Genomic DNA, 24,513 nt, shown 5'->3' with positions numbered 1-24,513 from the left:
CAGTAGGCAGAAAAGGCAAACTCATACCAGAATATGTGTCTATTTTGTCAAAGTGAATTTCTGTTCCTTCCAGAATGGAAAGGGCCCAAAAAAGCTAACTTGCTATCAACTGGCCAGCTGATCTCTTCATGGATGGTGCCATACTGGAGACTTAGCATTTAAAGGCAGTATATAGTCCTAGCTGGTTTGGCTCAGAGGGTAGAGCGTCGGCCTGCGGACTGAAGGCTCCTGGGTTTGATTTAGGTCAAGGGCACATGCCTGGGTTGCTGGCTTGATCCCCAGTAGGGAGCATGCAGGAGACAGCCAATCAATGATTCTCTCTCATCACTGATGTTTCAATCTCTCTCTCCCTCTCCTTTCCTCTCTGAAATCTCTCTCTCTCTCTCTCTCTCTCTCTCTCTCTCTCTATATATATATATATATATATATATATATATATATATATATATACATTTTTTAAAGGCAGTATATAGATCAGCCTTGGTAAGTAGGAACCCCATGGTAAGTGGGGCCTGTGCATAACTTCCATCCACCTCTGCCATCATAGCTACTTCATTCGTGCATTCACTGTGATGACATTGGAATAGCCAATGATATAGGTTGGCTAATGGCAATGGGTTGAGTCATTTTGTTTACTCGATGGTTTGGTGCCCCTTCCATGATGGCACTCTCTGGTGGGCATTAACACGTGATACAAAGATCTTTACACTTTGTGCCCATTCTCTTGTGTCCAATAATCAGTCTCCTTGTCTGTGATCTTCAAATATTGCTCTTTCTGAGTCCATGACCAGTTGGCCCAGTCATTAACCACTGCTCATGAGTTTATATATATTCTATCTTTGAATCATTTTTCTTTCCACAGAAAGTGGATGACCGGTGCTCTGCCCATTGGGAGAATTTTCCTCACTATTGTCTTTCAGTGTAGCCACTGTCAATTTTCAGCTTGTACCCACATGTTAACTCATCCATGAACCAAAATAGGGCTTTCCCTCCTATTCCCTGGTCATAAGGAATTCTTCCATGCAAAATAGGTGTGAGCAGAGGAGCGGCACCAGTGCACCAGTGGTAGATGATCTGGGAGTCTGGGATACCTGCTCTGCAGCTTGCTTCTGCTCTCCAGTCCTGCTCATGTTCAGCCTCACATGTATCTCTTCCATCTTAGAATGGATTGTTACTGGGCTTGCCTAACCTTATGACTTGTGTCTCAGAATCCAGTTTATATTAAAGAATAAAGTTACAGAACCTGCCTAAAAACCATGCAACAGTAGTAAAGTACAGGCCCATAGATAAGGTTTGAATGGATACAAAGTAGAAGTGAAGAGAGAATTAAGATGTTTTCTCTACTACTATTTTTTTCTCTACTGTTTTAATTTTACTCCAGCTGTATAAGTTACTTTCTGTGTACCAGGCACTGTACTAAGCTTTTTACATGAACTATTATGAATTATTAATTTAATCCATGCAACCTATGAAGTAGGTGGTATCATTATTATTATTCCCATTTGACAGAGGAGGAAACTGACTGGGGGCGGTTAAGTAACTTTCTAAGGAGCACAGAGTTGGTGAGTAGTATAGCAAAGTGTGAATCACAGGGCTATCTTAATCCAAAGACTATTCTTTAAATAGCCATACTATTAGCCATTTTCTTCATGCTAGTGTCCACGAGGCAGAATGAGGAAAAATGTGTGTGTGTGTGTGTGTGCGCGCGCGCGCGCAAATGCACGGGGAGGTGAGACTTTTCTAGCTATGGCTATGCTATGCTATGCTATGCTAAAGAACTTTATGATTTTTGCTAGTTCATTCAGTTCTTTGATCAACAAACATCCTCTGAATACCTAGTTAATATAAAAAGTAGTGAAACAGATGTCTTGCCACTATACCCTTGGCACTTCCCCTAGGGAAGGCTCTCTAAGAAGGGAAGGATTGCTGCTCAGGACAGGAGAGAAGGTAGGGCCTATATGGGAAAAGGCTGTACGCATCTGCCCAGGACCACTCTAAGGGTTGGAGGAAGGATAAGATGGCTTGACTATTTGGCCCTAAGTTGCAAAATGCTCCCCTCTGCTCCCAAGAGCTGCCCCTGTGGAGTCTGGGTAGAGGTGTTGACAGTCTGGTCCTCCAAGTTCCATTTGATATAGCCTATGTGTCAGTCTTCCCCTTCTCAGGGATCTCCCTGATGCCTCAGTAAGCACCCTGTCCCACTTCATCATTAGAGCGATTGATTACTTTCTACCTGGTAGGCCCAAGTTTCTACTTACCAAGTGGCCATTTCCCTACTGGTTCCTGGGTGCATCTTGGAGCTGCAGGACCCTATGACTGGCCCATTTTTTTTAGTTAAGCCTGGAAATGTTAACAATCATAATAATAATAACATATTTAGTTAACACTGTGTGCCAGCCCTTGTGCCAAAAGCGCTACGGAAGATTACATTTAATCCTGTGATGGAGGTCCAGGTACTGTTACAATTGGCATGGATAAGCCGCTCTCTTGGCGAGGGTTCTGCTGTCCCGTGCCTGCCCTGCACATTCAGACCACTCTAGGACCCTGGCCTGCCACTCTGGCCTCACATGGCACAGACCACCCCCCTGCTGAGCCCAGGGGCAGCCAGGGAGGGCGTTGGTCAGTTTCCCCTTGCCCATTCTTTTCCCTGAACAGGCAGGCATCTCTGCCAGGTCAGCTCTCTTCCCCTCAGCTTCCCTTGTGTTTTTCCTGGCCTTGGCTCATGCTGTTCCTTCTGCCCAGAATTCCTCTTTTCCCTCTTCTGTCTGGTAAAACGCTTATATTTCAAGCCTTGCTTTAATGTCATCCTGACCTCCTGCCCTCCCCTGTCAGAATTAATTGCTCTCTCCTTTGTGTTGCTCAGCAGCACTTATCACTGTGAACTGTAGTTACTTGTTTCTCCGCTCAGCCCGAGGGAAGAGCCAGCAGAGGCCCCGTCTGATTCACCTCCTTGTCTAGGGGCTCAAGGGCCGCCCCGTAAGCGGTTGCTGAAGCCTGTTGGGATTGAGGCAGGAGGCTGTGAAGCTTGACTGGGGACGTGCCTGGGATAGGACCTGAGTTCTCCCTGCATCCCTGCTATCTGTCCGATCTCTTCCTCCCTGACTGGCCAAAACCAGATTTCAGGGACTATGACAGGACTCCCCTCAGCAGGAATATGTCCATCTTCTCTCCCCTCTAGACGAACCTCCTTCTTCAGTGCCTGCCTCCCTCCTGGTATCCTCTCTAGCACAGTGCTACCAGCTCTCCCCATTTAGCAGCATCTGCGGATTTCATTAACTTGCTACTTAACCCCTTTCACTCAGATCAGCTCTGAAGATGATAAATCAGGCCAGGGGCTCATCCCTGCAGCGGCCATCCTCTCCACACCCCCACTCTAACGAGGGTCTGGTTGCCCCTATTCATCACCGGCTGCCCTCTCTTTCTCTTGCAGTTTCATTGCCAGGACCCCCACACCAACACTCACACAGTGTCAGTGTTGTTATAGCCCAGGCACTCTGGGTTGAATCCTGGTTCCATATTTCAGACAGATCCTGGAGCTGGTGGGCTTCCTAACCCAGACCACCTCTGCCCTAGGGCACTGTGGGCCTTGGCTTCCCTGGGCAGTGGGGTTAGGCCAAAGGCAGCAGGCGAGGGTGGATCCTGGCCTGGGAAAGGATGGAGAGAAGTAAGGGAGCACAGGACTCGATTCTACCCATGAGACTATGTTCATTTATGCCTAAGAGGGGTGTGGGAGGAAGCCATAGCAATCTGCATTCTTTATTTTTTTTAATCCTCGCCTGAGGGTATTTTTTCATTGATTTTTTTTTCAGAGGGAGTTAAAGGGAGTCAAGGAAGGAAAGGAGGGAGAGAGAAAAACATCAATGTGAGAGAGACACATTGAGCAGCTGCCTCCCACATGCACCCCAACTGGGCTGGGGAGTGAACTCACAACCCAGGTATGTGTCCTTGACTGGGAATCGATCTGGTGACCCTTTTGGTTCTTGGGGCCATGCTCTAACTACTTAGAAACATTGGTCAGGGCTGGATCTGTATTCTTACTCCCTTATTTTTTTCCTCCAGACCTCCATCCCATCTCAGATCTTCCCAAGAGCCAGCTTTTAAATCTCTGTGACCTTGACAGTCCCACAGGCACCCACCATGTCCCTAGCTCCTCAGAGAGAGTGGGTGAGATGATATTTCTGTCCCAGTGACCCCGGGTAGGGGGTATGCAGAACAGCATCCAGATTCCCCTTCCATCACCCTGCTCTTCTTCTCTGGGACTTCTTTCCCACCTGCATCTTTCTAGCTCACCTTTTTATTTCTCAAAGCTCCCCTGCTACAGTCAACCTGGGACCCCCTCTTTCCTATTGCCACATGTCACTGTGGCTGCCATTCTGCTCACAGGGTGGGTCGCCTGGGCCTCAGTGTAGTGTTAGAGCTGGCACACAGTGCGGTTTCCCCCAACTTAGCAGAATGGCCCTTTTCCCTCCCCCTCTCCTTGCTGGCTCCTTCCTTAAGCCCTGCCCAAATACCATCGCTAATTCTCCTTCCTCCATGTAAGTACCTTGCCCTCTTTCCTTCAGGCCCCAGATCTCTCCTCTTGACTTCTTTCTCCAACCCTCCCATGCCTCCTCTTCTGTTACCTTCTCCTATTGACAGACATAGACGCCCTCAAAGGGACCACCCCAATGTCAGGGCCCAGCCTTTTTGTAGTTCTAATCAGGGTCCTTTTGCCTTTTCTCTGCCCTTAGCAATCTTTTCTCTTGGGCTCTCTTCTATCACCTCCATCTGCCCTCATTCTGTCTCTCCCTTTACCCCCACCCAATTCTCACCTTCATTCCACCATTCTAGTCAGCTCTTGAAAAATATCCATTAGGCTCAAATTGGAGTCTCCCCATCTTAGTTCTTTTCCTACCCTTCTCAGGCCCTGTAATGATTCCCTGTTCTCCTCTCCGTTGGCACCCTTCCTCTGGGGCAGGGATAGAGAAAGGGTTGAGGCCATTGGTATTCACTCAGTGCCTCCCCCCACCACCAATGTGTGTTTTTGTCAGACACTATTTCTACAATGTCTTCATTACCTCCTAATTGGCCAAATCTCTTTTCTTTATTTTTTCTTGTTAAAGACAGATTTAAAGAACGAGTTCAGTAGCTCAGCCATTTTCAGACCATCATTAATTTCCCGCCTTCTTATTTATTAATGGGGCAACTTCCTTGCTGGTATTTCTTGCTCCCTGGATGTCTCTGTAAAAGCCTGCCTGGCTCATGCAGCCCCTGGGACCAGCGCTAACTCACTCTGACTTTGTGCTGCCCTCAGCTGCTCTGGCATACCCTCCACAGTCCCCCCCCCCGCCCCCCCCCCCCGCCCCCCCCCGGCTCTCACAGCCGTCCCTGGTCAAGGCCTCTCCACCCAAGACCTATAGGGAGGAGAGGAGAGTACACCTCCTGCATTCTAGGCACAGAGGACTGAGGTCCCCACTTTTCTCTTCCATCCCATCTCTCCTTCCACTGTATTCCAGGTCCTACGCTAAGCTGGACACATGCTGTCACGCTGACTCCTCAAGATCTTTAGGAACAAAAGAGGAAACTGAAGTTTAGGGAGCAATGATTTGCCCAGGACCACTTTGCTTAGAAGGGGCCAGGCTGTGGCTCTAGTTCTATCAACTCCATAGCTTGAGCTTTTACCTTTATGCCAGCCTGCCTGAGGGAAGCCTATGCAGAAAGGTCATGTTTAGGATAAGTCTTTTTTTTTTTAAAATATATTTTATTGATTTTTTACAGAGAGGAAGGGAGAGAGATAGAGAGTGAGAAACATCGATGAGAGAGAAACATCGATCAGCTGCCTCCTGCACATCTCCTACTGAAGATGTGCCCGCAACCCAGGTACATGCCCTTGACCGGAATCGAACCTGGGACCTTTCAGTCCACAGGCCGACGCTCTATCCACTGAGCCAAACCAGTTTCAGCTAGGATAAGTCTTGATTCAGATGGAGAAAACAGGACCAGAGAGAAGGCAGCAGCACAGTGGGAAACAGAAGTCAGAGGCCTAAGGGTTAGCAGGACTGTGATTAGCAAACTGTGTTGGGTGGCCCGTCTCTCCCTTCCAAATCTTGACCTCTTTGTGTTCCATGTTCTTTTTTTTTTTAAATGTATTTTATTGATTTTTCACAGAGAGGAGGGGAGAGGGATAGAGAGTTAGAAACATCGATCAGCTGCCTCCTGCACACTCCCTACTGGGGATGTGCCTGCAACCAAGGTACACATGCCCTTGACCGGAATCGAACCTGGGACCCTTCAGTCCACAGGCCGATGCTCTATCCACTGAGCCAAACCGGTTAGGGCTGTGTTCCTTGTTCTTATCCTCCCAAGCCGGTGACTCATGTTCTAATGGTGGCCTTATTCACATGTGGGAAGTTAGTTATCTGAGGACCCTTTCCATGCCTCTGAAGGGTGCTCCCTTTGAGGCCTTCTGAATGTGTTCTGTGTTGATGTCTTTTGACACTGGATCTTCAGGAGCCCTAGCCTTTCTTTCTAGGTGAAGGGGTGGGCCCTGCTGCTGCCCCAAATTGCTGGCCCATGAATAGGAATAGGTAAGAGTTAGCAAGCCTTGGGCTACTTGAGCTAACAGCTACTGCCCCATAGCCCAGGCCTGGGTCTAAGCATATGCTCATTCCCCTGATGACTCCCAAACCTCTGAGCGATGGGGACTTGTGGTATGGTCTTGTTAGGATCCTCCTTCAGCTTTCCATAATCAGGAATACTGTTATGCCCTAGGCTCTAGCAGCCGTGGGCAAACTACGGCCCCGCGGGCCGGATCCGGCCAGTTTGAAATGAATAAAACTAAAAAAAAAAAAAAAAAAGACCGTACCCTTTTATGTAATGATGTTTACTTTGAATTTATATTAGTTCACACAAACACTCCATCCATGCTTTTGTTCCGGCCCTCCGGTCCAGTTTAAGAACCCATTGTGGCCCTCGAGTCAAAAAGTTTGCCCACCCCTGCTCTAGGGTCTGAGCCCAGGCTCCAGGTAAGGCCTTATCTGGCCCAGGGTCCAGTGGCAAAGGCTGTAACTGTCTCCACATGCTAGTGAGTGATGCGATGGCGATGAGAGGATAGTGATCCCAAGTCAAGGGGGCAGGTCTAACACAGACAGCCTCGAAGACCCTGTGGCTGCCCCCAAAGGCCAAATCATTGCTCTTCTCTTTGGAAATGAAAGCTCTGGACAGGCCTTTCGAAGGATCAAGGGAAGGAAGGAGAAAGAACTCGGGACAGAATCTTCCTGCCCAGGCTGGAGCCGCGGCTGCCCTCGGGCAGCAGTAGCTGGGAGCAGCAGCGGTGTGCAAAAAGGAGTCCCTCGGGGCCAAGCCCTGGGAGCTGTGTTTTTACACTAAAAGACCTTGTTTCGTGTCTCCTCCTGGCCATAACCCTGCTTAATAGAGACATTAAGATGAATGATTGAAGCTGCCTCTTTCCCTGCAGCCGGAAGGAGGGGCAGCCTGGGTGACCCTGGGTAGAGGGGACACTGTGGGGATGGGTTGAGGTAGGAAGGGATCACAAAGCATCCCCTCCAACACGGAGCCTCAAGCTTTGGCTGGCTGGAACCTCCCCCCAAAGGCTGCCTCATCCAGCTGAGCTTGTCTGTGTTGACCAGCATTAGGGAGGCGGGGGTAATGCAGGCAGGAAAAGCTATCATACGTGGACGAAGGATGACAGGGGCTTTTACTTATAAAGGCTTTCAAAGGGCTTTGATAAGCTTCTATGCACACAGGTTTTCATATTTATAAAAACAATAGCTAACAATTATTGGGTGCTCCTGTGTGTGTCATGGGCTGTGCTTTATATGTATTGTCACAGCTGACTCTCACAACGGCCTCATGATATAGGAAGAATTGTTATTCCCAGTTTACAGATGATAAAGCTAAAATTTAGAGAACTTACGCCACTTGTCCAAGGTCACCTAGCTAGTAAGTAGTGGAGCTGGACTAAGAACCCAGGCAGTCTGACTTCAGAGCCTGTGCTGGCAACCCATCATCATATGCTGCCTCCAGTTTTACAAACTGACATAGCCTGGAATTGGAGGATGGTTGGGCAGGACTATGGTTTTTGTATCAGAATGGGAATTGATTTAGAGATCAGAGACAACCGTTAGGGATAAACAGGCTCATCTCTGGATGGGGCTGTAGAAGCGGTGGGGCCCCAGGGAACACCACTGACACAGGTCTCATTTACCATGTTTATGACAGGTCTGGCAGAGGGCAGCTCAGGGAAAGCTGCCCCTTCATAGATGACGTGAACACTTAGGGCAGGAAAAGGTCTTGTTTTTTGTCTTTCCCCAAATCATCCCAACCCCTGCACCTGGTACTTTGCTGGGCATGGAACAAATATTCAATAAACAGTTTCTAAGATATAGATGCTATAGCTATAGCAGCCTTGAACCATTTCAGCAGCAAGCAGAATGCTCGTGCCTGCAGATGTGAGTGGACACAATTGGGGAAGGTGGGCCAGAGATTGCACTACCTAAAACCTTGCTCCTCCAGGTGTAGTGTGAGGACCACCAGGGAACTTGTTAGAAATGCAGGGTCTGAGGCCTTTCCCAGACCCACAGAATCACAATTTGCATTTTAACGAGGTCCCCATGTGCTTGGAAGACACATGAAAATTTGAGTAGCATTGCTGTAACGCAGAACTAACCTAGTCACTGCCCTGTTTAAACCCTTCGGTGGCTCTGTACTGCCCTTAAATCAAGTCCAAACATATTATGAAGTCTTGCTTATAAGACTATGCATGCTTTAACTCTTGCCTACTTCTTCAAACTCCTCTTTCACCATTTGCTTTGCTATACTTTTCTGCTCTAATAGTACTCAGTTGCTTCCCATCAACACGTGGGCCATTTCTTTACTTTGTACCTTTGCTCATGTTATTCCCTTCGCCTGGAATGCCCTGTCCTTTTAACTCTTTTCTTCCACTCCTCAGACGTGAGAAATTCCTGCCTAACCCTTAAGATGACTTAAATGTCACCTGTGTTGGGAAAACCTTTTCAGCTATGACCAGTGCCTCATCTTCAACCCTTCATTGCAGGTGGTCTCTGTGGTCACAGTTATCCTCTCAGTGACACTGAGTTCTTTACCAGTTTGTCTCCCTCACTAGACTGTAAGTTTTGTGAGGGCAGGGGTTGTGTCTATTGTTCATGTTCCTGTCTAGTACTTTTAGGAGCTCAGCAGAACGTAGGTATTCAAAGAATGTTTAAGTCTTTAAAAAGTAACAGTTGGAGAAGGAGGGGGTGAAGCTCTTGGTTACAACCAGGAAAAGTGAGTGCTGGAAGAGGTCCCCTGAAGGCTTTGGACGCCCTCCTAAAAGCCCTACAGCATTCTCAGGTCCTGGGGCTGCGGTCAGGCACTGCCTGGAGATTAAGAATGTTGATTGAGCCCCTGCCCTGTGCACTAGTGAGTGCTGTACTTGGGGGCTCAGAGGAGAAAAAGGAATGGGAAATACTTCCTGGAGGAGGGTACATTGCTCCAGGAGTTCCACAGGTGGAGAGGGGAACGGGAAGGGCATCCCAGTTGAAAGACCACCACCAGCAAAAGCATGGAGGCAGAAAAGTGCAAAGCACTGTGATGAGTAACAATTAGTCTCTTTGGCCTGGAAGAGAGGGGGAGTTAAAGAACTACTAGGAAATAAAGCTGGAAGCATAGGTTGGAGCCCGAGTATAGAGGGCTTGAATGTCAAGTCAAGACCAGGAAGGAGTCCTGTGTGAGGAAAAGGCCCTACTAGTCAGAAAGGACAGTAAAAGGAGTTTATTTACTAAATCCTGAGGAGCGGGGGAGGTGTATTGGAGGACCTCAGTGGGTTTGGAGCTGACACTTGGCTACATCCAGTGTGGGGCATTAGGCAACATCCCCTGACCCAAATATCTATTCAACCCACTGCTGTACACGGGGCTGAAAAGCCTCTTAGAGAAAAACAAGTAAATGTGAGCAAAGCCCATAACTGGATCAGGAGTAGAGGTATGACTAGAGTAGAGGTATATGGACAACCCAAAGGACACCACATTGCTGGAAGGGCCAGCAGAGATTCAGAGAGAGACCTAACGATAGAGGAGGGAAGAGCCTGGCAGGTGTCGGCCAGATTCTACAACAGGACTAAGGATTGAAGAGGGATCATGGCCCTGGTTGAGTATGACAGTTCTTATATAAACTCATGTCTGGTGGTAGTAGGCGTGCACAACGAGAATAAAATGGGCTGGTTGAATAAGTGGAACGAGCTGTCTCTGAAACACAAGAGCTGAAACAACCCTGCTGAGGAGCTCCATGCCCCCCTAGCTGAATGTGCTATAGAGAGAGTCTTCTTACTTGAGAGTGTGCCATGCTCTCGCACTGGCATCATGAGAATTGAGCACATCAAACAGAGACATTTAAGGCCAGTATCCACAGTGCACTTAGTGACACAAGCCCTTGGAACATGGTAGCTTGCATTGATCCATGGGCACAACTGAGGATTTTATTTTAAAGGAACATGGTTAGAAACTGGCATTTCTCTAGGAGCAGGCAGGGGCCTAGAATTAGCAAGACTAGCACAGTAATTAATGTTAATGTAAACTCACTAGTACCACCAGCTGGTACAGATGGTAGGGTACATCTGCATTGCTACAGACAGACTACAAGGCAGTCCAGGGAATAGATAGAGAGCCAGAAGCTTGTGAGTGGATTTGAAAAAAGACGAAGAAGTCTGGCTTGGAAGAGAGAAGTTGGCACCACTCCAAAGGGGCAGAGGTGAATGCTGGCATCTGATCAGTGATGGGAAGGCTCCAGTAGACAACAGGAGAGAACTGAACTTGAGGGTGAGATGGGAACAGGCAAAAGGCGGGAGTGCTGGTGGCTGATGACCAACCTCAAGAGAAAAAGGATGAAGGAAACTTAACTCATTGAGCACCTACCTTACATGGTGGGCACTGTGGTAGATCCCTTCTGCACTTTATTGGTTATGCAGGTATTATCTCCATTTGATAGTGGAGGATACAAGCCCAGAGAAGGTGACTTTCCTTATTCATCAAATATGTTCTTAGAATATAAAGATGATTAAGACACAGTCCTCTTCTTTAAGAATCTCAGATTATTTCAGAAGAGAGCTATAGAGGCAACTCATTTTATTTTATTTTTTAAAATATTTTTATTGCTTTCAGAGAGGAAGGGAGATGGAGAGAGAGATAGAAACATCAATGATGAGAGAGAATCATTGATTGGCTATCTCCTGCATGCTCCCCACTGGGGATCTAGCCCGAAACCTGGGCATGTGCCCTGACTGAGAATTGAACCATGAACTCCTGGTTCATAGATTGATGCTCAACCACTGAGTCACACCGGCTGGGCTAGAGGCAAATCATTTGATTACAGAGTAATCCTTAGACAAGAGAAGATGTAAGCACAAGGTGCAATGAAACCACAAAGAGGTTCCCTAAGCCACAGGATCAGTATCAGAGCCAGGATTCAAATACTGGACTATTGGAATCCAAAGCTCAGCTCCTTCCACCACTCTAGCTGCACAGCTACAGCTGTCAGGACCCTTAGTTATAGTCTGAGTTCTGAGGAGGGCAGTAGCCCTTGCTACTGGAGTTTTTAAAAACAAGGAGAGGAAATTGGAAATTAAGATGCAGCATGTACAAGTGACCCAGTAGCCCCCCAGGCCCAGAAGAGGAGATGATGGTGCCCTCGTGGTTACCAGGAGACCTCCCCTGAGATAGGACTGATTGCAGAGCCTACAGGTGGCAGTGAGTGGTTCTAGCTATGGAAGCTATTGGAGGCAGGAAACCAGGCTGGTTCTTACAGAGGCAGATTGGGACCAGAGAATGAAGGGTCTCAAAAATCAAATTAGGTTTGAGAGGAGAGGCACTGAGAATGTGAGAATGAAATCAGACAATTCTTGGGCTGGAAGAACTTGCCCAATCTCTAGGATCATCAACTCCTTTTTGCTTCCGTTGCATTCAATAGATCCTGACAGGATTGTCTGCCTTTTTGAAAATAACTCTTTTTCTTAAAAAACATCCCCTTCTTAGGACCGGATCTGAAGAGGCCTGGGCGCCCAATCTTTTCTAAGGATGCTTTCCTCTGACTAGTGGTTGGACAGCCCAAGCCAACCTTCCACAGTTGGGAAAGGGATGTGAGCTGGGGCATGTGAATGGCAACTCTCTCTGGGACAGTGGGTGAGGCAGGGTGAAGTCAAAGAATCAGAGTTGGGAGGCGAGAACTAGAGAGGGGACAGAGAAGGCAGAGAGTGAAGCAGCTTGGGGAAGAAAGCCTCCCTGGCAGGTGGCTCCATTTGATTTCTGATTTAAAGGGGGAGGCTTAGATAGCCAAGAAGAAAAAGGCTAATAAGAAAAATATTAAACTGCAGTGTGTGTTTCCCCAGGGACTTCCTGTTGCCATGACTGACCTCCTGGAGAGCGCCATTCGTTCCCGAGCATGGCAGCTTTATAGGCACTTGTAGGCCTGCAAAGAACACCAATTTGCTGCTGCAGTTTGTTTTGATAACTGAAACTTTCAATAAATCTATATTAAAATCAAAGGGAAAATTAACTAGGCCCTAGTGAGGGGCACAGAGATAAGGGAGCACATTACCACCCTGGCCTCAGCCACCCCACATCCGTCTCTTAGTTCAGATTCAGGTCACTAGGGAGATGAATGGCTCAGGCTCATGGGGAACAGCCCTGGGGAGAGCAGGGCGAAGAAGGCATGGCCAGGTCCAGCCCTCACTGCTCCTGGAGAAGCAGAGAAGTCTGTGGGAATAGGATGGGGGGGTGAGGAGGTGGGGTGATGGTGGGAAGAACTGGAGAGAGGGATGGGAGAGGGGCAAAAATAACAGAAATAGCCAATATTTGCTGAACTCCAGATACTGTGCTAAGCACCGTTGTAATTAATTCTAACTACAAGTAGGTACTAGTATTATCTCTACTCTATAGATGAAGAAACGGAGCCTCAGAGAGGCATATGACTCACCTAAGGTCACAGACTGAGCCAGGACTCAAACCTGAACAGGCTCTCTCTGAGCTCACATTCCTGGTAACTGCACTATGCTGTCTTTTGTAGCTAACAGAGACTGTGAATGGCAGAAGCCGTTTTTTCCAGTTCTCAGGTAAGAACGGTTCAGAACTAGTTTGGGTTCTCCCTGTGTGTCAAGTTTGGGGGCTGCCATGTGCTGTCGTTGGGTCCTGGGTTCTCTGCCCGTTGACTGCTGGTTAAGGTCCCAGCTTTGATGGTCATCTTGCTGTTCTTCCTGGTGGTTTGAAAGGGCAGTAGAAGAACCAACTTGGTCCTCTTTTTGGTCCCTGTTCTCAGTGTTCACTTTAGCTCAGTCACTTAAACCAGCAGCCAGGAGGCTGCCCAGGGTTATATCTATGTCTGGGTATTGGGTTCAGCTCATCTGCCTCCAAAAATTCACTTGCCCGGTCTCCACCCCCAACCTTGGGTCGTGGCCACTTACTCTTTGGATAGCCCAGCTGCCACTACTGTCACTCATTTACTAACACATCTGGTTGTCTTAGCCTCCTCTGGGAGGAGGATTAGGTTTTGACAGAGCCTCCAATGTACCCACTGTGGTAGGACTACAATGAAGCTCATTTGACCAGAGGCTGTGTATGACTCCTCTCACCATTTCTAGCCGCAGATGAACCACTGTGTTTTAGGGTGTGGGATCTGACACCCCCTGTGGCTACCTGAGTGGTGGATGATACAACCCTTCCTCTCTCTGTCTGAGAAGTGATGGTTCTACATGGACTGAATGACAAGGCAACTACCTGTGTCTTCTTTGAAGCTCTGGTCAACTTTATACTACCTATATTTTCTTTCCCTCCTTCCCTGCCTCACTTCCCTTTTCCCTCTCACTCTTGCTGCCCTGAGATTATACTTCCTAATGAAGCCTTACCACATAAGCTTCACTTCAAGCTCTGCTTTCTAGAAAACCAGAAAACAGAGAAAATCACAACAGTGTCAAAGGCTTGATGGAGCCAAATGCTGGGTTTGGGGCAATATAAGGCACCAAGCGTAGAGTGAGCTTTTGAACTGTTCTATTATTTGAATGTATGTCGCCTGGTCTTTGTCTAAAAAGAGCTTACAGTCTGCTGAAGTCCTAGAAGCTATACAATTGAGCTCTAGAGCACAACGGAGGAAAAAGCACATTCTGGGGGAAATCAAGGTGGCCATGGAAAGTTCCATGGAGAAAACTGGGACTGGGCTTTAAAGAGAATCTCCAACCCAGATAGTGCAGGTTTACTTCATTCTTACAGACAAGAAGGTTGGCTGTGCCCTATTCTCAGGCCAGACTCAGGATATAATAAAGCCAGAGACAGGAGAGGCTATCTCAGGGCCTTTTATTTGTCTAATTTTATTTATCTACGTACTTATTTATTTATTGTCTGTTTTTCCTCATCCTTCTCCTCTCCAATATAAAAGCTCCACGAGGATACAGGTTTTATATGTATTATTCACCAATTAATCCTCAGCAACAGAAACAGTGCCTGAAACTTGGGAGAGGCCCTATAAATATACTAGTATGTTGACTTACCGATCAACTGGGATTAATATTTAGATGACATTAATGGAGCAGGAAGATCCAATTCCAGCTCCAAGAATCAGGGAATATGGGCAGACGTGCTTCCACTTTACTGACCTAGAGTCAAGTGACATCTGTCCCTGCTGATGTCTATTCACCTCATTTTTCCACAAACATTTATTGAGTGCCTGCTTTTGCCTGGCACTGTGCTGGATATTACTGATACAACTCAAACAATATGGAAATAATGCTTACCTTAAGGGAGTTTACAGTCCTGGGGGAGAGACAAAAAGGAGATAGGCAATTACAAAACAATGTGATGAATTGAATAGGTGCAGAGCAGAATAACCTAAGCCATTACATGGGATTAAGAACGGTATTCCCAGCTCTAACCGGTTTGGCTCAGTGGATAGAGCGTCAGCCTTCAGACTGAAGGGTCCCAGGTTCGATTCCGGTCAGGGGCATGTACCTTGGTTGCGGGCACATGCCCATTGGGGGGTGTGCAGGAGGCAGCTAATCCATGTTTCTCTCTCATCGATGTTTCTAGCTCTCTATCCCTCTCCTTTCCTCTCTGTAAAAAAAAAATCAATAAAATATATTTTAAAAAAAATAAAAAAGAAAGGTATTCCCAGCTCAAGTGGCAACCATTATGTTAAGGTCAGATCTGAGGTGGCAGGGCCCAGATATGACATGGTTTCTCCTTAGTGAAAATATGCAGACAGCAGACAGAGGGCCTGCTAACTGAAGCCTGTGGGGAGGCTGTCAAAGCCATCACTGGCTTGGTCCAGGCGAGGGTCGCCCAGCTCAGACCTGGTCCCTCGGCCTCCCAGGGAGCCATAACCCGGCTGGAGAAGCACAGCTCTGGCTTTGGCCAGCGTTCTCTCCAGCTGACGGAAGAGCCTGGCAGAGGCTGACTATGGAAACTCTTCACTGTTGCGGCCGGGGTCCTTTTAACCTGTAAGTTCCCTCTGGAGCCCACCTGAGCGAGTTACTGCCCTCTTCCTTAGGAAGGCCCTTGAGAAGTCGTAGAAAAAAAACCTAAGCATTTTCTTCTTAGCCTAAACACCCCTCTTCTCGGCTCTCCCTCCGCCCCCGGCCCACCACAGAGAGTGAATGCTAAGGACCTGTGGAATGAACAAATCCTGAGAAGTTGTCACCTAAATACAACGTCACCTGTACTCACCTTGTAGAATATAGTTTAAGTTGGGAAAACGAAAGTGGACCTTGGGTCGCTCTAAGCCTTGGAAAGTTTTCGTGTTTTTTTTGTGTGTTTTTAAATTTCTTTCACAGTCGAAAACGAGGCCCCCCTTCACTGTCTTATGAGTACTTGCCACCTCAAAACTACAAGTCCCATAAAGCCGGCCTCCGGGAATCTCCATCTTGACATCCCTTAGCGCGCATGTCGGCGGGAGAGTTAACATTTGGGGAGAAGAAGCCCCGCCCACCTACACCCCATTGGTCGAAGGAGCCGGTGGCGGGCTCAGCGATTGGCTACTGCGCCCGCCCGTCCACCACGTCGGCCGGGGTCAGAGTGCGCGGAGGTGAGTCGGTGTGTTGTGGACTCGTGGTGCTGGCTGCTGCTTTTGAGGCGGCCGGGATCGGGCGGTGGGGAGCGAGCGGAGCTGGCCCTGCCTCTGTCCGGCCGGCGCCGCAGTCGGCGCGGGCCGCGCCCGCTGCCGTAAACTGCCCCGAGCGCCTGCTGGGGCCGAGGGAGACGTCGGGGCCTGCACCTGGAGGGAGCCTGCCGCGCTGGCCCCAAGGAGCGGGCGTTGCCATGGCGACAGCCTCTCCTGCTGCTGACGGGGGGCGGGGGCGGCCCTGGGAAGGAGGACTGGTCTCCTGGCCCCCTGCCCCTCCCCTTACTCTCCCCTGGACTTGGATGGGCCCGAGTTGGGGGCAACACCCTGGGGTGGGTGATGCGGAGAGGCTCCCCAGAGTGGGCCCTGGTTGATGCATGCGGGGTGAGAGGGTCGCGGCGCGCACAGTTTGTGCAGCTTGGGTGCTGGTCCATGTGCTCACCCTGGATGCGTGATCTACTGAGTAATGGTCAGGCGCAGAGGGCGTGGGGCAGGGCTCTGCAAGACAGACGGGTGGGGTGACTAAGGGTACTGAGGAGGAGGAGGAAGAGAGGTTTGATCAGAGAGGATAGAAATCCAGCTAGGGGAATAGCAGATCGAACATCCCCTTCCCCCCTCCCCAGCACCCACACAGACACATAAGGTTAGTTCACCTCTTTGTAAATCTGTAGCGGTGGTAGTGGTGATGGTGGAAGGAGTGAGTGAATAAGGGGCCTAACAGGCTAGCTTTCTGTTTGTTTTTCCTGCAAATGTTACAGCAACAGGTGCTGTCTTAAAACAAAAAAGCGTGAACTAGGATTGGGGCTTGACTTCGAGTTCTTGCAAAATATAACTGCTCCTGTTGACTTGGAGGATGCTGAATGTGGCCCCCCATTGGGGGAGGGAGGGTTGGATTCTGTCCTTTGGGCTGGATTTTGCAAATTGATGGTGTCTATCATTGCCTCTACTATAGTTGTCTGGCAGTAGCTCCTGTCAGACATTTTACTAGTCTCCCAGCCGAAGGGCAAAAAAACACGAATCCCATTGGCCAAAGACTATGCACTATTTGAACTGTAGTAGGTTGTGATTGGCTGAATGATTTTTGATTGTAGAGTTTCCACCAGAAATTGGCTTCATCAAATTCTGCTTTATTCTGACTTTATCATACACAGCAGGCCTTGTTTTAGTGGGTTCGTGCCTGGAGCTTAAGTATATTATACCTGAATCCCCTACCATTTAAAAGCCCATTTATAAACAGGGACTTGGAGTGTGACTCCACTAATGTGTGTGTCTGTGATCTTGGTTAGAAACTCACTTGGCTGCCTTTCCTCAGAGAGGTGGGGGGTGGGGGAAGGGAGCTGCCGGGAAGTGATTGATAAGGTTTCCTTTATGGATTCTGTGGTGCTTCACTGGAGCTCAGAGCACTTTGGCAACTTAAGCACTCCAAATTAAAAGCTCATTAACAATTCCCGCCCAAAGATCCTGTAAATAACCGGCTAGCTAGGTCATAGAGCTTGGCTGAGAGCTCTCCTCCCAACTTATAATTCCAAATAAAAGTGCTTTTATTCCTTTTCATCTTGAAAAGTGTTTTGTTTGTGGTGGGCTAAGTTGATGAGTGACATTTTCTCAGAGAATCTGAGTAGAATAAAGTCTTAAATGTGTATAGAGTGGTAGACAGGAATAGATTGATTCCAAGCCTAGGTGTTTCTCTGTGCAAAGGGCATTTTGCTAGTTTATAAGGGCACCTCTGCAACTTCTAGTCCTTTGGAAGATCTGAATTAGGTGATAAATAATGATAGGTGTTCATCGATGAGTTGATTTGGAATTTGGTTACCTTGATTTTCTAAGAACTTGAGGCAGACCTGGAAGTATCCTGCAAGTGTTTCCTAGTTTATGTGGGCATTTGCAATATGGCTTATGTGTTTGTGGCAACCCCTCCTCTAATCCTGGCCCTCGGGGGAAAAATTAGACTAGGTCAGCAAACTTTTCCTGTAGACCTGAGTTCTGAATATTGCCGTCCTTACTAGTGTCTTCTCCTTGACTTGACCAGGATTCTGGGATTATCCAGAGAGCATACAACTTTATGGCCTCTTTCTCAGTCCAAGCTTAGATATTGTAAATGTTTAGTGTTCCTAGGAGGTAAGTCTCTTAGGAAGAAAAATATGCTACTAGAGAACATAAAATTCCTCATTCCAAAAATATATACTACCAGTAGCTTCTGAAACCTCTATACAGGCACTGTCCTTCCACATAGATGGCTGTTATCCCACAGTAGTTTGAGTTTAGGAGTTTGAAGTATACTGGTGGTCTTTAAATTTTTTCATATAGCAGCCCCATGAGGATTTGATCCTTTGTATTGAAATAGACTTGTTGCAGAGATGTGTATTTATCCACAGCATTGGGGCTTTCCAGCGTTCACAGAACCTTCAGCATCCCCAGCTACCAGCCTTGGCATCTTCGAAGTAAGGAGAGGTGAGAATTCTGCTGCATGGTCAAGTTTGGCTTGACTTCTTCTTCATGAGTATTTGAGCTTGGAGGGTGAGGGGTTGGGGGGGGTGCAGATTGTATTTGTGTGTAGCTTTTTCTAATAAGACACCATATGCTCAAAGACCACTGAAACTTACCCAGAGTCTATATGTGTGAGGAGGGTTGGAGGTAGGGTATCCAGACTCTCAAGTTCTGTCATGATTTCTTTGTGGGCATTTCATGAACACCTTTAGGTTCAGAAAGGTTTAATAAGCTGGAATAGTTTTTTATTCTGAGAAACAAACATCTTTAGACAGTAGGAAGGAACACATTCATTTGACTTTTGTTAATACATTTGACTAAGGCCTTTGGGATCGTGGTTTAATTTGGGTTGTGAGTCACCTTTGGGTGGATGGTTAATCCCAGCCTGTCTCCATTTTACACGGATTGGGGCTAGCTAAAAAGGTAGACTCCGATGATTGATATCCAGGATTTCAGAGGCGGTTTCTTTCATAACTAAGGGCCAGACACTTTGCTAGGCCCTGGGATTGTGGTGCTAAATAAGATAGCTACTTCCCCTGACCAAAGAGCTTACAAATTCATGGGAAAGACAGATAGTAAAGTAGCAATTATAATACACTCTGTGAGTGCTATAATAAGGTAAGTATAGGTGCTTTGGGAGTACTCAGAAGGGTCCCTCACCCAGACCAATGGACTTAGGGAAGGCTACTCAGGAAGTAACCTCTTCATCTGGAATTAGATGAAAACATGAGGGACCAAGTGTGAAGGTCAGAGCTTTATTGAATTTGAGAAACTGAAGTTTAGTGTGATTGAAAGAGTACTCTGTGGGCAAAGGGTAGGAAAATGGTGAGAAATGAAACAGGAAAGGTAAACAGAGGCCAGGACCTTAAGGATCTTAGAAGCAGATGGTGGGTAGGGGAAAAATTAGACTAGGTCAGCAAACTTTTTTCTGTAAAAGACCAGTACATATTAAGGTTTTGTGGGTCTCTGTCACAATTATTTAACTCTACTCAACTCTACTGTAACAACATGAAAGCCGACATAGTACAAAAATGAATGACATGGCTGTGTTTCAGTAAAATTTATAAAAACAATGGCAGCTGGATTTGGCCTGTGGGCCACAGTTTGCCAGCCCCTGGAACAGACTCTCATAAGAGCAGTAAGAATTCATGAAAAGGTATTAAGCAGTGGACTGATAATATATGTTTTGGAAAGTTTCTCTGATTTCAGTGTTAAGAATGGATTGAAGGAGACAATAACTGGAGCAGAGAGACCAGTAAGGAGACTGTGGCAGTTACAGGGGTAGCATTTTATATTTCCCTCTTTGAGGCAGTATTTTGACACTTAAAGATTGAGTATAACTGAATCTTTGCATATATGTGTATACTTGTTCTCTTTACTGATTTCCAGGCCATCTACTGGAGCTTAAAAGATGTCTACCAAAGAATTTGTTGGTGATACCAGCTCCTATTTCACAGACTAGAAAAGATGTAGGAAGGGAAAGTTTGTGTCAAATGTTCGAAAAGACTTTGGGAACTCGTTCCTATTTAAAGAAATAGGAAATTCATGGAGCCCTGGTAGAGATCTTGGTCTTAGGGCTTATAGCTCAATGACGATTGCTTTGAACTTCTTGAACTGTACACACAGAGAACCACCCATTTTCCTAAACTTTCCGGGAATTGCCCTCATTATTGTCCTACTCAGTCTCTCCTTGCTTGTGGCAAAATGATGCCTTTTTTTTCTGGTTTTGGGAATGTTGCTTTGGCACAGGGACCAAATGAAGCTGAGTGTTTGATGAATTGTTTCCTCCTACAAGCCCCAGTGTACTTGCATTGCTGAAGGGAAGCCTGTAGGTTTCTGATACAGTGTTATGTGACCATGGTTAAGTGACTTACCTCCCTGAATTTAGCTTTTCTACCTGTAAAATGGATAATGGAACTTAATAGTGTTGGTTAAAGGATTTAATGAGATACTATATGTAAAGCTCTTAGTACAGTGTATTTAACTTTTGTTACTAATAGTATTTTACACAATAATTTCTTACAAAGCAGCCAGCAATTGGGTGAGTTGGCCTGTGGCTTAGTATCTTTTGGGTCCTCATAATTGTATTTGTGCCATATGGTAGAAACATAGACCCTGGCAGAGGCGAGGCAGTCAGCAGACAGGAGGAAGTTACAACTAAAGCAAGGCACTGCTCTTCATAATGGAACATTTTTAGAGAGCAGGGATCCCATTTAGAATCCCAGAACTTAGTTCAGTGTGGACCTTAGTCCCCATACCATCAGTGAAGCGAACTGAGAGAGCAGCTACCCAAAAGAAATGCACCGAAGTGTGACCAGTCATCTCTCCCAGTCGGTCTGGGTCATTTATTAGTATTGCCCCCCTTGTGGCCTCACATCTTTGTAGCGCCTCTCGGATGTCTTTTATTACTTTTCACAACTCTAGGAAGTGGGTCAGGTGGTCAGCATTGTTATCCCTGCTACCCATTGAGGAAACTGAGGCCCAGTAAGGTTAAGTGTGTTGCCCAAGGTCATGCTATAAGGTATCGTGAGAGCTAGTACAGATTTGCCTCCAGATGAAATTGTTAGTTTATTGCTGTGATTTCTCTTCCTCTGAGTCAGAGATGTGTAGCCACTGCAGAAATGTGTTCTGATGCATGCCTTATCCAGATATGCTGGGCTTAATTTGGGTCCCACTTTATCCTCTTGGTCCTGTTGGATTTTAATTGATGGCTGCTAGGAACGGGCCTGTTGAGAAGCAGATTCCCTTTGGGTCATTGTTTTTAGCCTGTCCTCCTTTGGGGACATTCTTGGGGGAGCCTTGGGTTACAAGAGATTGCTTTGATATGTTCAAAATTGTGCCTTGTGCCCCACAGCTACAGGTAAAATCAAAAGGCGGATAATTTATGGGAGTGTCAGAGCTGGCCGCTGGCACCTCAGGAGGCCATTAGTATGCCTGTTCAGACCCTCTGTGTCCTTGCAATTGATTCCTCTTTGCATGAGCTTGATTTGGGAAGCTGTAGATCTGTGGTAGTGATTGGATGTGACAGTCCAAACACTGGTCCCTAAATTAATCCTTTTAATAGTATTCTGGCACCAAGGCAATGTTTCTCCCCTTTCTCTTTAACTGAGAGGACAGAACGGGGTGGCTTAGGAGGAAGGAGGGAGGGAGGGAGGGAGGGAGGGAGAGAGAGAGAGAGAGAGAGAGAGAGAGAGAGAGAGAGAGAGAGAGAGAGAAAGGAGCTTTGATTGGTACTTAGACCCTGCTCTGCTCTAACATGTTCTGTTTCCAGCCCAGTTGACATTATGACTTTGGGCACATACATTCATTCAGCAAACATTGACTCACACTTGCTTGTGCCTGGCTCTGACTGGGAATACAGAAATGAATAAGATGTGGTCCTTGCCCTTAAGGATCTATGTCTAGCTCAGTGTTTCTCATACTTTTTAAACTCATGCAATGTTAGATGGAGAAAACTAATTTTATGCTTTTCTTTAATGCTGCTTGAAATTTTAAAATGCAGCAAAGAGTCTGACCAAAGACAAGTCAAAGAAATTATCATGTCAGATATTATTTTTAAACACACACACACACACACACACACACACACACACAACTATACCTACTATCTTCCAACCTCACCTTCCTGAAAATGGCTGGTAGGAGAACCAGATAGCTAAAATCTTACAATCTAGTGAGATAAAAGTTATCGAATGAGGATAAACTGTGCTATTGGATCAATTAACTTTATGATGGTGTCAGAGAAAGCTCCCCAAAAGGGGAGATTTGAGTTGGATTTTGAGGAAGGAGCAATAATTTGCCTGGCGAAAATAGAAGTACGTTTTAAAACAGAGGAAGGAGCATTTGCCAAGGCACAGATTTGTAAAAGAAAACATCAAATTTAGGGAACTGAGCAAGAGCTGATTGTCACCTTGCCTGCTGCCAGTTTCTCTGCTCTGTGCAATGGGAGGATTTGCTCCCCTGGAATTGTTGTAGAAGAGGCTTTGTGTTCCTTGTGCTGCAGTTGTTTTAATCCAGGGTACCCCTTCCTGTTTCTGCTTTTTGTACCCAGTACTGCAATGTGTTTTTCTTGTTAGAATATATTTAAAAATGGTTACGAAAACAAATTTGGATGAATTGGACAAACTTAATTATTGCTTGTGGTTGAGTTAGTTTGAGTTAAAGTCACACCTTATCTCCCCCCAAAAAACACCCCACACTGAAGTGGATATGCAGCTGGGGGAATCAGTCCAGTGGGGAAACATGGGCCGCCAAGCATGGGAGAGGAGAACAGGACCCAAAGTGCCTCCGAGCCTCAGTTTTCTCATGTGCAAAGTGGTAATACTGTTACCCATTTTGCTGGATAGTTGAAAGGATTAAATGGGATGAAATATGTAAATTCCTAATAATGAGCCTGTCTTATAGTAGATTTTCAGAAAACGTTGTTTTCCTTTCCTCTTTATCATGTTAACAGCAATAGCTCCCTTTTATTGAGCACTTACTGTTGTGCAGAGCACTTTATATATGTTGTGTGTCTACATCAAACCCTAAGAGATAAATATTTCTATAGCTGTCATTATAAAGAATATGTATTAGAGTTAGGATTAAAACCTAAGCTTGGCTAATACCAGCCTTTGACAACTAGCTATATGACTCCTTGTTTCTCTATCAGTTCTCCGTCTCGTAAGTAGAAGGTTTTGGGATCAGGTGCTGCCTACGAGTGTAGGAGGTGCTTAACAGGGTGAGAGTACCATACCCTGCCTTTCATCCATTTCTATCTTATTTATGATGTGTTAGGAAATAAGCCTTTGCCCCTACTTGTATGCAATGGGGTCAGAATTGACTTGTAGGGTTTTGCAAAGAGATGTTTCTCAGCTTTGGCTCCTCCATGGAATTTGCCAAACTACTGGATGTGGCTGATGGATTGGCAGACAGCAGGCAAATCACAGCCACTTCTTTTTAGTTTTATTTTTGTTTATTTTATTTTTTAATACATTTTTATTTATTTTAGGGAGGAAGAGAGAGGGAGAGAGAGATAGAAACATCAATGATGAGAGAGAATCATTGATAGGCTGCCTCCTGCACAGCCCACACTGGAGATTGAGCCCGCAACCTGACCATGTTCCCTGACCAGGAATGGAGCCATGACCTCCTGGTTTGTAGGTCGACACTCAATCACTGAGCCACTCCGACTGAGCACAGTCACTTCTTTTTTGTGCTGCCTTGCCCGTGGAGACAGGCATGGGGAGAGTGAACCTCCAATGGCCTGTGATGCCACCAGAATGTGAAATTCCTCGAGGTCTTCAGTGACTTTCGCTCTGCTGATAGTTTGGGATTAGCAACTGCTTCTGAAGTTGAGTGAGCTTTCCCTAGCCCTGTGTTGGAGCCAAAGCAGCTGTAGCTACAGGCCAAGAAGTTACAGGTTCTAGAGAGGAGAATGTTTTGTTGAACTGAGAACCCAGCTTTAGAGTTCCTTCTTCATTCCATTTTGGCGCCATCAGGAAGTTGTGTAGAGGATCCGGTGCATGTCAAGCTCTGTTGTCTCAGCTTCTACCTCTCAGCATATTAGACCTAGCTCTCAGGCCCTTGGCCTCCACTTGGGGGACAGGTGATGAGGCCTTGTGTTGGGGCAGTGGCCCAAGTCCCTGAACTGGGAGTTGGGAGCTCTGGGTTCTATTCCTCTTTCTTGCTTTGTGAACCTTGTGCAATCGTTTCTTTTTCTGGAGCTCGTTTTCACTGGCTGGCTGGTCTGTGTCACCTCTTAAGTTTTCTTTCCCCTTTGATAGTCTAATTTTCATCAAAGTGGTCTGACAGTAAGGATGCATTCATTAGATTGAAGATTATTACTTTTTAAAGCATACAGTTTATTTATATTTTCCCCAGGCTATTTTTAGCTGCCTAAAATAGAGCCTGTGACCCAGTAAGTTCCAGATACGTATTACTGTATTGTCTGTT

General features: G+C 46.6%; 1 protein-coding gene across 12 annotated transcripts in view; it reads left to right on the top strand.

Annotated features, from left to right (window-relative positions):
- The first annotated feature begins 16,064 nt into the window (after positions 1-16,064).
- The window catches only part of ERI3 (ERI1 exoribonuclease family member 3), a 132,969-nt gene continuing 124,520 nt past the window's right edge, over positions 16,065-24,513 (top strand). For 7 of the 12 annotated variants that reach the window (XR_009452000.1, XR_009452001.1, XM_059689898.1 and 4 more), the window contains exons 1-2: positions 16,065-16,424; positions 18,468-18,543. Coding sequence is in view for 7 of the 12 variants with exons in the window: in XM_059689898.1 (XP_059545881.1) it covers positions 16,290-16,424; positions 18,468-18,543 (211 nt within the window). In the remaining 5 variants the exon portion in view is untranslated. The other 5 variants (XM_059689905.1, XM_059689906.1, XM_059689902.1 and 2 more) reach the window with 5 other exon arrangements.

The sequence above is a fragment of the Myotis daubentonii genome, chromosome 3 (genome assembly GCF_963259705.1).
Source record: "Myotis daubentonii chromosome 3, mMyoDau2.1, whole genome shotgun sequence".
Taxonomy (NCBI): Eukaryota; Metazoa; Chordata; class Mammalia; order Chiroptera; family Vespertilionidae; genus Myotis; species Myotis daubentonii.
This window is presented reverse-complemented; position numbering and strand designations above follow the sequence as displayed.